General features: G+C 36.7%; 1 protein-coding gene across 2 annotated transcripts; it reads left to right on the plus strand.

Annotated features, from left to right (window-relative positions):
- Positions 1-975: 975 nt before the first annotated feature.
- btk (Bruton tyrosine kinase) lies at positions 976-13,658 on the plus strand. 2 transcript variants are annotated; one of them, XM_014990800.2, is made up of 18 exons: positions 976-1,055; positions 4,522-4,680; positions 4,781-4,885; positions 6,836-6,917; positions 7,077-7,208; positions 7,303-7,364; positions 7,441-7,628; positions 7,895-7,957; positions 8,113-8,167; positions 8,258-8,337; positions 8,649-8,776; positions 10,089-10,160; positions 11,661-11,832; positions 11,930-12,149; positions 12,303-12,367; positions 12,460-12,578; positions 12,957-13,114; positions 13,204-13,658. In XM_014990800.2, the coding sequence occupies exons 2-18, from the start codon at positions 4,540-4,542 to the stop codon at positions 13,273-13,275; spliced, it is 1,914 nt and encodes a 637-aa protein (XP_014846286.2). In that variant the 5' UTR covers positions 976-1,055; positions 4,522-4,539; the 3' UTR covers positions 13,276-13,658. The 2 variants fall into 2 exon arrangements, with proteins under 2 accessions (XP_014846286.2, XP_014846285.2); XM_014990799.2 differs by having other exon boundaries at positions 1,010-1,099.
- The last annotated feature ends 391 nt before the right edge of the window (positions 13,659-14,049 follow it).

Consider the following 14,049-nt stretch of genomic DNA (forward strand, 5'->3'; position numbering starts at 1 on the left):
CTGAATCCGGTAACTCCATCAGCGTATAGTCTCCTTCTTGCATACACACACACACCCCCACACACACACCCCCACACACACACACACACACACACACACACATATATATATATCATTTTGCTTCCATTTTTTGATGATGGATTTACCTGAACTCTAGCGGATGTTCAGGGCTTTAGAAACTGACTTTTGTGTCCATCTCCTGACTTTTACTTTTCAATAACCTTTTCTCTAATTTGCCTGAAGTGATCTTCAGTCTTCATTCTGTAGCCAGTAATACTGATTAACCACTGAGTAAACCTTTCAGACACAGGTGTCTTTAAAATAGAATCACTTGAAATACAGTCATTGTGCTCAGATAGTTTCTAGGCCACTCCCTGCTGAATTAGGTCAGACAATTTAAAGCAGTTAGGGTTATTTGTTTATTTTTTATATATATTTTTATGTAATGATTATTTGTAGAAATTAGTTTTCACTTTGACATTTAAGGATTTTTTTGTCAAAATAAGCCACATTTTGTTGAATATAATTGATTTGTGAAAGCAACAAAAAGGGTAAAACATCCAAGAGGGTGAATAATTGTTATAGCCACCGTACTTTAACCAGTTTGTTGTTAACTTTTATGAATATCTTTCCAGGCAAACTGTTCCTTATACTGAAATGGTTTTGCTCCATCCTCTTAATTTAACACAAGTAAACAACATGCTTGCTTGTTTCCCTAAAGACCGCACTCTCTGTGGCCAGTAAAAGTGATCATTATTACGTTTTTATTTCTTCCTCTCTAAACAGTTTCAAATTGTCATCGGACCAAACAAGAAAAATTGTCAGCCAAAAGTGCTTCTACATGCTGCAGCTAAATATGGGGCTCTGAATAATGTTTAACCCGCCTCAAACTTATCACCAAAACTGTCCAGAAGGCTGATATGAAAATGAGCAGGAAGAAAAAGAGGAAGTAAGCCGAGCCGATTCCTCTCTGTGGGTGTGTTTTAACTTCTTGCATCACAGACTATCACACATTTTATGAAGAGCAAGCAGAAGCTTCATGTCACAGTTTTTAGGTGCGTTGTGTTTGTCTGATGCTTTGCTGTTTTCAGGTGCAGGGGTAAGTGACCATGCTGATTAAAACGCTGCGCTGTGGGGTCAGCCTGTATTTTCATTTCTGCTTTGAAAAGGTGTGAATTCTCAAGAGGTGTGAAGAGACAGCTGATCGTGTATTTAACTAGCCCTGAAACTCGTACGTTTATATGCAAATTTTAAAATAGCTTGCACCAAAACTGCTGAAGCGCATTCTAGATTAATTATTTGGGTGTCTTATGTTTGTGAAATGCATGTTCATACAGCTTCATCTGCTGATGAATAAAGAGATTAAGCTGATCAGATAGTTTCATGTGGTTAGAGACTTAAGTTCATTTCTGCCAAGAGAGACATTTCTAGAAGAAGATATTTCACAGATCAACTCCAGGTTAAACTGGTGACTGAGAGCATTTTTGTCTCTTCTATATTTGCTCACTGGGGATTTTTTTTTCTAATGTACTTATCTGTAAGGAAACAACAGGGAAGAGGGCATCTTGGGACATTCCTGTTTAACAATGTGTATTAAGCTTTGGCTCTGTTTCCTGGCATTTATTATTATTTATTTCAAACTGATTGTTTCCTACGGGTTAATTCCTTGTGACCACGTAAAAAAAAAAACTTGGTAGAAATTGAGCTAAAACTGCCAATGCAATGTGTTTTATTTGAAAAGAATGTGAGCATGTATAGGTATTTATTTACTTTGACAAGGTCTACAGACTCAGAGAGTGTATTTAAAGTGTGCAAATTACCGTTTTTTGATAGCAATGTCAGGTAGAAGTGCTGCAGGGTATCGGGTTTCTTCTCCCTTCATGTTTCAGTGTAACCCTGATGCAACTTCCCTCTTTAGTTTGCCTGTGTCAGCCACCGTGAGTCAACTCTCTGTTAAAAAAAAAAAGACAAAAATAAGTACATTTTATTTGGTAGCCATGGTGTATATCAAATTGTAATTTATAGTTTGAAATGTTAAAATGCTACAGCGCAAAAAAAATGGACCAGAATCAGATTATCTGAGCTGCCGGGTAAGTGATGTGAAAAAACAATGGTGGTGGCGAATGAGGAATGGGTAAACAATGTTTCTCAGAATGGGGAACATCACTCTCCGACTATGACGGCGCAAACAAGGCTAACGAGTGTTGTCGCTGCTGTGTTAAGAAATGTCACCGTCCTGGTGATAGCAGGGAGTGACTGAAGCTTCTTGTAGAGTTACTGTTCCAGTTCAGATGATAAAAGGAAGTGCTCACAGGCCCAAAATAGGTTTAGACTGAACTGCAAACACATCTGACAGAGACTCACTCACTGTGAGCTTTCAGCTGTGTGATGAAAACCTGAGGCTGACACTGTTGAACCGAACTTCCACCATGAGACGCTTACTGTGTTTCAAGAGAAAAAGGGGGTGGGGGGGGGGGTCTGTGGATGCGGCACCACCTCTGGTTCTGCAACGGTTTCATCCAAAGCAGTCGTTACAACACACAGACTACATTTAGACAAATTATCGAGTCACAATTTCGTTTTTTCTACAATTTTATAACGAGTAACCCAAATTTAGGTTACGTGAAACAATATTTTATATTTTTTCTGTAATATAAAAGTGTTATTTCTATAAGCTCTTCTTACAAAGTACATATCAGGAGCTTGCCTTTCAACCTAACAAGTTGGCATTTCTAGTTTTGGAGGTGAAACTTTCAGTTTCTGTGTTACAAGGTGGCAAAAACACACACACAAAAAAACCAGAAACAATACTGCTGCCATAAACTGAAATGACACCCTGCTTAATTTGCCTGTGTACCTTTAATCTGTATATTATACGTTGCAATAAATGTGTGTCAAAGAAAGGTCGCTTTGTGATATTTTATACGAGGTAATCCAGGTGAACCCGTTTCATGTTTCCTTTGTGAGATAAAGTTCTGGATCTCTGAATCTGATGTTCCTAATTTGAAGTATGAGCTCATTTGGTTTTCTTCTTGTGAAAAACAGATAAGCAGACATTTAAATTTGGTTTGATTTTCTTATCACTTTTAGGATAACACGGAAACATACGGGAAGTTTACTTATAAAACACAATTCGTACTCGGGGTAATTCAAAATACTTAACAGGAAAACAAAGGACCAGCGGTGAGAAGCAAACAAATAAAAAAGATTGTATACAAATAAGAAAAGTACAAAATGTCCCATCTTTTATTGTATTCCTAGCAACCATTGCCTTTGGTGACTGTAGGAGGCATTTTTTCCGCTGTCCTATTTGTTTATCCCATTCTATCAATAACTCTCAACTTTGTGCAAACTGAACGGTGGATGGTGGCAGAAAATGAGAAAACAGGCCAGTTTTTTGTGTCTATTAGTTATAAAATGCTTGTATTACTTTAAATTTGAAATACAACTTTCTCTTTGTCCAGTCCATCACAGAGACAAACAGGACAGACAACCACACTAATACTCATACCTAAGGGCAATTTAGAAAGACAAATTAACCTAACAGACATGTTTTTTAGAGGAAGATAAGGAGAAAACCCAGGCATGTATGAGGAAAATATGCAAGCTTCATGCAGAAAGACCATAAAACCCAAGACCTTCTTGGTGCAAGACAACAGTGCTTTGTATTACTGCTTTCTAGTGAGAAAATCTGATCACAAAACGTTCTTTCATTCCTTCTATGGACCTCAAACATGCTGTCTCACGTAGGTTTTTACCACAAAATCAACATACGTGAACAAGAACATTTCTAAAATCATGATGACTTCAAATTAAAAAAACCCAAACCCTTCCTCCCTATTATTAATGGGCATTGACGTCACGGCGGGAAGTATATGGTTCATGTTATCTGGAAGGTACCAAGACAATTTAAAAACTGGTCAATTTTTTGTCTTCTGCATGGAATTTTAGTTTTTTCTATCATAAACAGTATGAAAATAAATAAGGAAAATCGAACAAACACTTCTTTTTTTGTTTGATTTTCATCACTAGTTTCTGATTTGCAAATCAAATTACTAAAGCAACCACGGGTTATTTATTTTGGGGCGGCTAAATTACAAATTCCCAAAGCAAGTCATATTTTACATCTCTCCCATATTGTCGCAGCTGAGGAAAACAGATATGCCAAAGGGGGAAATGCTGGAAACAAAGGGAGTTGCTTGCACGAAATGCAGAGTTCATGCAAACCAACTGTTAATCAGTCACTGATATGCACTCATGATGCAAGTCTCTTCCTTGCTTTGCAGATCTACGGTCTCTCATCTGTTACAGCAGCATTGCTGTGACTCTATGAAAAGCGAGTAGGCACTCAAAAATTCAGTGAAAGGAACTGGAAGAGCTGAATTAGAAACATAAGACCCAGTGGTGAAGGCGGGTGTGACTACAACACAAAAAGAGACCGCAGTCATAGTGTGAAGTTGCTGTTTTACTCCATTCTGCTACCATAAACCGATTAACTATCGATCACGTGTTTCTTTGCAGATTAAGCGAAACTGAATCATGTCAGACAATCTAATGGAAGAAATCTTCATCAAACGATCTCAGCAGAAGAAGAAGACCTCTCCTCTAAACTACAAGGAGAGGTGGTTCATTCTCACCCAGGAAAAAATAGCCTACTATGATTTTGACTCTGAGAAAGGGGTGCGTGCCTGAAGACAAACTGAGCCACACTTGACATTATTTTGGGTGGTAACCTTAAACCTGCATTCTGTTTTTTTTTCTTCTGCCATTTGTTGAGCAGAAGCGGAAAGGTCTAAAAGGGGCAGTGGACCTAGAGAAGATTAAGTGTGTGGAGATGGTCCAACCAGAACCCAACGCCCCACAGGAGCGCATGTATGCATTCCAGGTAGATCGTTTCTCAACATACTCTTCAGAAATAAACTAAAATATAAAGTTCACTTGGTTTAATTTTTAACTCCTTCAAGCTTAAAACTGCTGAATTATCATCAAGTTATAATCAGCTGCTTTCAAGATGCATCACAACGAACAATTTTAACTTGCCTTTGTCTTTTCAAACTAAAACTGCAAGTGTCTGATTTTGTGAAAGTTCATTCTTAAGAAGTGAAACTGTTTCAGATAACAAGGGGCTTTCAGAAGCAGTCCAGGTGCCACTGTTTGTTAAGTAATGAAAGTAAGAAAGGTACCATGAGCCTTCAGGGAAGTCAGAAAGTTTATCTCGTCAATATCCCACATGAGAAGTAAAGTAAATTAGAAAAATTCTCTAATTTAAAGCAACATAATATTTTAAATATATTTTTAAATGTCCTATTCTTATCTCCTTTTAGTTTAATTTAACTGACAATTTGTATTTATTAAGAAAAAAGTGAAAAATGTAAGAATTTCTGTATAACTTTGCAATGCCATGTTTAAAATGTCCCAAGTTTCAATAAACTATTTCGAAAGAAAAACAAAAACATTTAAAATCACAATTTAGAAGATAAATTGTGACTTGTGAAAGTTTCTTCAAACTGTGGGATTCCTCAAGGATCAGAGCAGAAATATTTTCATTTTCTGTACTTCTAGCAGGCATCACTCAGATTTTAACTGCCTAAAATAAATAAAGTCTGGCTGATAATAATAATTTTTTTAAGTTTAAGTAAAATAGAAACAATGATTGTTAGCCTAAAATATACTTGAACATCAGCCAAGCAATTGATTTCTTTAATACATCTACAAAGTCCAGCGTTCAATATTTAAAACCGATTAAACTCTGAACTTCAAATTCAAATGCTTCTTTTAGTTGTGAGTTGTTGAATCCACTGAACTTGAAACGGCTGTTAATTGTATAATCCCATTTATTCGACTTGCTGGAATAGACGAAGCTTTTCTTTTTATTTCAAGTCATAAAAAAACAGCAGCTATTTCTTGTGACAGTCTGTCATATTTGATAATACATATCCAGTTTTATCTAGCCAACCTTCTAAACTCTAAATTCATATTGAAATATTATCTTCAGTCTCTTTTTTTCTGTTTACAAAACCAAATTTTTATAGGTGTTTCCAGCATATCTTATTTTGCACTGTACTTTATAACTATGTCTGCAAAAGGCACTGCCAAAATGAAACATTTATTCATTGTTTATTTTATTTCCTAATGCAACAGTTTTAATAAGTATGTAAAGATAGTTTTACTTGAAGAACAAAACATTGCAGGAGGAGACATTCAGGTTCCTGTATGTCTCAACAATAAAGAGAGAGAGAGCAAGAGAAAGAGAGGGAGAGAGAGAGAGAAATAGATGTTGATTTTATGATTTTCATCGCAATGTCAAAACATGCTCAAATCAAACACCTTATCAAATTGAGTAAATAATAATTACATCTATTAAGTGAAGCAGTTATCCAAAACAACCTGATCGTATGTGAAAATATAATTGTTCCCCTTGTTAGATTAGGAATAAAACTGTGATTGGCAACCTGCTTGAAGAGCTGGGATCAAATTCACAAGCCACATTTAGACATGATTACTGTTCACTTAACAGGAATCTCTCTGACAAAAGGAAGTGGGTCAAAAAGCAACATCCTACCTAAAAAACAGCTGAGAAACAAAGATTATGACACATATCAGTCTGGAAAGGGTCACACTACTGGTTTTTGAACTTGGCCCTGGAAGATAATTAGAATGATGTCAGATGTAAATGGTACCCAGTACAAATAGCTGCCAGCATATTTATCCAATGATGTCCAATACAGTTTCAATATTATGAATATCCTGTTAAAAACATCCCAAAGTTCTGCTAATGGTACTGGAAGCAGAGTTTGAGAACAGTGGTTTTAGTTGATTCTGGGTTTTTCCACAGATCATTTATGATGAAGGCCCGTTGTACATCTTCGCAAAAACTGACGACATCCGAGCATCGTGGATAAAGAAGCTAAAAGAATGTGAGTAACAGATTTAGACTTCAGCGCTGTGTTTATCTGATAAGCTTTGGTGTCTTTATCTCAACATCTTGTGTGACAGAGGAGTTGGATGCTCATGCAAATGCTGATTTTATGTAAATGTGCTGTGCATGAATTCACGCGTGCTAATGTTGCTCATAGTGGTCCGCTTCAACAAAGATCTGATGCAGAAGTACCATCCCTGTTTCTGGGTGGATGGGGTGTGGCTTTGCTGCCAGCAGGAAGTTAAACAAGCTATGGGCTGCAAAGTTCTGGAAGGTTCTGCTAAAAATGGTAAGAACGAGACTTCTGTCAGGGTTGAATTTGAAGCTGAATGAAAACATGAATTTTCGAAGTTTTAAATCACTGATGCATTCATTAACAACAGGTTTTAAATCTTCACCGAGTCGACGAATGTCCAGGAAACCACTTCCCCCAACCCCAACAGAGGTATTCCCAGTTCATTTAGATTCATATTGCAGACCAGTTTGTTCTGAATTTACTCAACAACCTAAAATTGTTTCAGGAAAAGCCTGGTCGCCCTTTGCCTCCAGGACCACCTGAGCCTCCAGCACAGCCTGCAAGCATTACTGTAGTAGCTGAGTACGATTACGCACCAATGACCCCCCAGGACCTGGAGCTGAGGAAGGACGAGGAGTACACCATCCTGGAGAGGTCCGACCCCAACTGGTGGAAAGCCAGAGACAAATACGGGTGAGGCAGCTTTAACACAGCAAAGCAAAACAACACAGATTTGCAGTCCTGCATTTACACAAAAATACATCAATCCTAAGCCTCTCCATCCTTTGGGGCATAAGAATGTGAAATAGGAACCCTTTGCACCACGATGAGTAAAAAAGAAAAAGGAACAACCTCAGAATATCTGAATACTTTGAACTTTAAAAATAAAATGCATTATGCTTCCAAAAGACATATTTTTTGATGATTTGACACTTTTGTGGACATTTTTTTTTCTGCAGGAAAGAAGGCTACATACCAAGTAATTATGTGGTGGAAGCAGAAAAGGGGCTTGAAAGATTTGAGTGAGTACAAAAATACTGTTCTGCCCACAAATTGGTGTTTGATATTGTACATGTCTGTTTTATTTGAGAGTAAGCTTAATTGTTTCAATCATCTGAATTTTATTGTGTAACCCCATAGTACATTCTTAAAGTGATTATGACGTTTATTTTCACAGCTGGTACTGCAAAAACATGAATCGGAGTCAAGCAGAGCAGCTTTTAAAATCTGAGGTAAACATAATAACTGCTTGATTTATCTGTTCGTCCTCATATTAACTGTGAGAAGTTTTAAAATGATGAAATGCGGGTTTCCCTTCTCAGAACAAAGACGGAGGTTTCCTGATACGAGACTCAAGCAAAGCCGGGAAATACACGGTGTCTCTGCTCACCAAAGGTGGCGTGTAAGTAACCTCACTGGGTTGAAACACTACTGCCATTTATATAGTTCATCCCCTGGCTCCACTCATGCATGAACCTATGAAAAGAAGAACTGTGCGTACTGAAAGCGGAAACTGCAGACCACAGAGGGACGGAGATGTAAATTATTCATGCAAAACTTGGGTTAATCTGTCTGCAGAACCATTTTTTATTTTTTATTTTTTTTATTCATCTCAGTCTGAAGCCAACTTGGGGTAACAGTGATGAGATATTAGCTGCACAGCCATAATTAAAATCATACTGGCTTCATGTGATATTCTCATTTTCTCTACAGGGAAACAGGTGGAAGCTGCAGACATTATAACATCTGCACGACCCCGCAGGGCCAGTTTTACCTGGCAGAAAAGCATCATTTCAACACTATCCCAGAGCTGATCAACTATCACCAGCACAACGCAGCAGGTCAATGCTACATCCGTGACAGCCAAAATAACTCTTTTTACAAGCTGCAACTATCTTTACCTGACATCTATTGCAAAAGAAACTAGAAATAATGAGCTTTTCCTGATTGATTTCAGGGTGGCTTTGTGGCCTTACCCGTTGGTTCTGACTTTTACTCATTACAATCAAACAATCATAGTTTTAAAAATGTGCTGCAAAAGTCTGAATGTGGTAGCAGTTTTGATTCTAACAGCAAGTGGAGGAATTACAAGAAATTCCTCAATTACGCAACACATTGCATGCGTTTAATGCCATAATTCCAAAAAAGTGCAACATTATATGGTCTTGGTTGGTTTATCTATAAACAAAATTCACAGGATTGTCTAGAAATTAGACCCACTAACCTACAATTATGAAGTCAATGAGGAGAAAATTGGTCAATTCTACTCCAGTATGTTTTGACAGAAAGAACTCTAGAACTGGTTTGGCTCACTTGCCTCCAAACATTTGTTGAGAACTGCAACACCCATTTCCATCTGTCTTGAGAATCAATCATCTAGTAGTTTTATGCATCTCTAAATTTAATTCTTGTTAAGTTTTTTACATTTCTTATTTTTATTTTTCTTCTAAGGCTCAAGGTCATATAATGTGTTACTATGACATTTTCTTGTCAGGATGTACTTGAACCTAAAAGTGTCTAAAGTAGACAAACAGGATATGCGAGGTTGTGTCATACCACTTCAAAACTCATTAGATGGCTTATTTATACCTAAAACTGTTTGTTTCTTGAAATTAATTGACAAGAAAACCATCAGTTTTGGCAGCATTATACATTAATGTAGGTCAAGATGTTGTTGAGGGAGCTGTATACCAGTAAAAGAATCATTGCAGAAATTATAAGTAAGTTTTAAATTTGCTATAAATCTAAAATATAGTCAGTACTACCGAGACTAGAACTGGGCAGCAGAATCATGAAGCTTACATGACTATAAATCATGTTTCTCCTTCAATTCTGCATGTTCATACAAACATGTTTGTTTACTTTGATAACTTGGTTCCAGAGTCCCTCAAGGTGCAGCAGCACCTACTGACACACATAGCATGATGTTAAATTAAACTCTTTACATCAGTTAAATTTATTTATATAGGTCACGGCCAACATAAAGCTGTCTTCAGGTGCTATAATGGGGATGGTTTCCTAGTCATAAGATACAGAAAATAAAAAATGCTGATTCAAGCTAAACTGCACAGGAAAATCAGCAGACTTTAGGCTCACTAATATGCACCTCTTTTTAACTTGCCTATGTGGTTTTGTTTTTTTTCCAATCACCAGGTATGGTCAGCAGGCTGAAGTACATTGTATCCAATCGGGCACGACCTCCATCCACAGCAGGACTGGGTTACGGTAAGAGCGTATTTGAACTACAATTAGTCAAACTTTCAAGTAATTCACCTGGCATGACTGGCTCTATCATTGTTCTCTATCAAAACATAGCAGTTCCAGTTATTAATGTTTTAAAGCTGAAGGTACACATGACAACACATTTTTTTTCTTATTAAAAAGTGTTGACCCTAAATCTGCTTTGTACTCTAAAAATAAAAATAACCACTTTTGAAGCACTTTTATAAGACACAATTTAGTCTCTCATATTTAGGAGCTTTATAATAGAGTTTCCTAAATTGCTCTTGTGTGAAAACAGCTGATGCCGCTGGTGCACTATGTGATATGAGAGACTTTTGCTCTAGACCTCCTTCTCTTTGTGCTGCACTTAAAAAGCTTGTATTGTGCGCAACTTCAAGTATAGGATTGTCTTAAAAAACTGAAGCCAAAGATAAACTGGTCAATCTGAAATAACCAGAAAACAGTAGATGTCTAAACTTTAAGGAAACATTCTACACCTTCCACATTTGCTTAATTTATTCTCTGCAGAATAATTTGTTTCAAGATAAGTCCTAATTGCCTCACAGTGTATCCACATTTTATTCAGAATTTGGATTTTCCGTGTTCACAGGCAGAAAAATGAGAAGTCCTTACGTCAAAATTTTTGAGCTCACCAAGCAACTATAAATTTAATATCCAATATGGCTGCAAACCCAAAGAAAGTAGGGAACATTAAATTGACAGTTTGTGACTCATTAAACCAAGCTGTAAAATGTCTACATGTGAACATGTACCAGTCGATTTTGAACACACAAAACAGAGATAAATATATTGTTACATACTCCAATTGCTAACAATGGTTAGCACTAGAAAAACTAGATAATCCAACTGTTTTCTGAGTTGGAATCAGAACATTTTCACTCAGGTGAGATGCCTCAAAAACTGGAAGTATTTACAGTCAGAGCTGGAGTAATTTTTGGCAGTGTATAAAAACATAATTAGTGCTAAAATCAAAAACCACTGAAATGTTTTAGTTGTCAGCTAGCCTCTCCAAAGCTAATGCTATTTAAAATATATATGTACACGTTTAAATTCATTTTCAGGTATTACATCTTCTATTTCTATTCTCTGTAACAGCAAAACATTGAAATATGATTGCTAGCTTCCCCACTAATGACTAAAATATGATGTTTTATGCTGCTGTTTGTCTCAGTTTGTGGTTGAGTTACGTTTCTTAGTAGTTTAGGTACCTGCAAATGTATTTAATGATAGTAAACTAATACTGTTTAATATTACAGTGTTAGTTTGTCATGGAATAAGAAGATAAAAAATATGAAAATATTTTAAATGGAGTTATTGTTACTGTCTTTATACAAATTAGCTATTTAATCTTATATCTTTTGGTCAAGCTGACGCACTGTTTTCACACATCTCTGCAAGGGAGCTAAAAATAAAGCTTGTCAGTTTTACTTCTTAGCTTGTGCTGCCAAGTTTCAAGCTCTGAAATGCATCTACTTTCTTCAGGTGTGTGGGAGATCGACCCTCGTGATCTAACATTCATCAAAGAGCTGGGAAATGGCCAGTTTGGAGTGGTGAAGTATGGAAAGTGGCAGGGCCAGCATGATGTGGCCATTAAGATGATTAAAGAGGGCTCCATGTCCGAGGATGATTTCATAGAAGAAGCCAAAATCATGATGTAAGGTTTCAGAACTTATGTGTCAAATGAGGAAAGCTATACCACATAAATGCTTTGAAAAAAAGCTTAAACTTTCTTCTAATTTTGCTCAAACAAGGAAGCTACGCCATGAGAATTTGGTGCAGCTGTACGGCGTCTGCACCAAACAAAGACCTATTTATATTGTGACTGAGTTCCTTGCAAATGGCTGCCTTCTGACATACCTAAAAGAAGGCCTGAAGCAGCACCCAACAACCGTCCAGCTTCTAGAGATGTGTAAAGACGTTTCAGAGGGCATGGCCTATCTGGAAGCACAGCAGTACATCCACAGAGACCTGGTGAGCGACAAGGACGTTCTGTTAATAAACAGTAGCAAAACCTCTGTCAGTTCCAATTAGGGACAGGATAACCTGTGGTTTGGTATTGCATGATAAGGCTAGAAGTTTAATGATTATGCTCGATCCACAATGTGTTGTTTGTTTTATCTTTAGGCTGCCAGGAACTGTCTAGTAGATGCTAATGGCACAGTGAAAGTGACTGACTTTGGTCTGTCAAGGTAAAGCGTTTAATGTGTAACAAAATGGAAAAAACAAAATGAAATAGGCATGTGAGTGTACAATGTGGTGTGAAAAATCCTTTTCCTCCTAGATATGTTTTGGATGATGAGTACACGAGCTCAGCAGGCTCAAAGTTCCCAGTTCGCTGGTCACCTCCAGAAGTACTGCTTTACTGCAAATTCAGCAGCAAGTCTGACATCTGGGCCTACGGTGAGAAGTCGCAGCTGTTCATTTTTTCTTATTGACTGCCAGTGAAATTACAAGTGTGGTGGTTTTAAATGTTAAAATGTGAACTTTATCATCTGTTTATACAATTTGCAAATTTTATCCATGGACTTTGTGTCTGATTATGACAGTATCTGGTGCAGTGTTTGCATAAAACATTGAGGCCTTTATGATAGTTTTCTATCTGAAACCACAGACAAAAAATGTCTGAAAACTGTCAGGTACTAAGCAGACAACAAACTTTAGTGGACATTCAGAAAGCCTGGAAAGAGGTGACAAATGATAATGAATCGAAACTTTGGTAAAGCTTTGTTTCTGAATGGTTTAGACTCTTTAAATACCTCTTTGTTTGTTCTTTATCAGGCGTTTTAATGTGGGAGGTGTACACTCTGGGGAAGCTTCCATATGAACGCCTCAACAACACGGAGATAGTGGATCAGGTGTCCCGAGGCCTGCGGCTTTTCCGTCCACAGCTGGCCAATGAGAAGGTCTACAGCATCATGACAAGCTGTTGGTCTGATGTAAGCTATTTTCCTCTCACACTCTGAGCCTAAGAAAACACTGAAATAAAAAAAAAGGTTAACAATCAATATTTGCCTTTGTTTTACAGAAAGCAGATGAGAGACCCACCTTTCAGGAGCTGGCACTGAATGTTCAGGATTTGCTGTATGAACTCCAATAGACCTGAGAATAATTTATGTAACACAGAAAACCTCTCTGATCCCCAGAGAAAAGCTCCTCATGGATCCCTGAAGACAAAGCATCGTTAATACAATTGAAACCGTGAATGTGGGGAGTGAGCAGCATTTTAAGGCTTATCTAGAATGTGAATAGTTTTAATGCAAATGTCACTTTTAGTCACTAGCTTTCTCATCACATTAATAAAAATGCAGTCCTATGAATCATATTTAGATTTTTTTATATATATTATACTGAAGGTTGCTCAATTAAAACATGATATTTTTGTTTCTTGTACTCTGTGAAATCATTGCAAACACCTTTGTATGTGAAAATAAGCTTTGTAAGCTAATATGTGTTGCACAAATAAACACCAAGTAAGAAGGGCTTGCAAATGTATGAGATACAAATATCAACAGTTTTTAGTTTATAGTTTATTTGCACAAGCATTTTTAAACAAAGCAGATGGTAGTTATTTTTTTTAAAAAGCATAGAAAAATATCTGGAAGCATTACTGAACTTAAAAAAAATTCTCCTTTACCCATCCGTTGCTTTCCCCCAACAAAACTAATAAAATACCACAAAAAGCATAAACATTAAAATACTATATAATAAATAGGATAATTAATACATATTTTGTGTTTCTTAAACAAAGACAGACTTTATATATACCAAGTCTCCCCCAACTCATTTTTATAGCATTATCATGTTCAATATTTTATATATTAATCTAATAGATAGCTTGTAAAATATAAGTAATTATGTGACTTATATTTTG

This window comes from Poecilia mexicana, unplaced genomic scaffold, assembly GCF_051168715.1.
Source record: "Poecilia mexicana isolate PSO_F unplaced genomic scaffold, ASM5116871v1 scaffold_10, whole genome shotgun sequence".
In the NCBI taxonomy this organism is placed as follows: domain Eukaryota; kingdom Metazoa; phylum Chordata; class Actinopteri; order Cyprinodontiformes; family Poeciliidae; genus Poecilia; species Poecilia mexicana.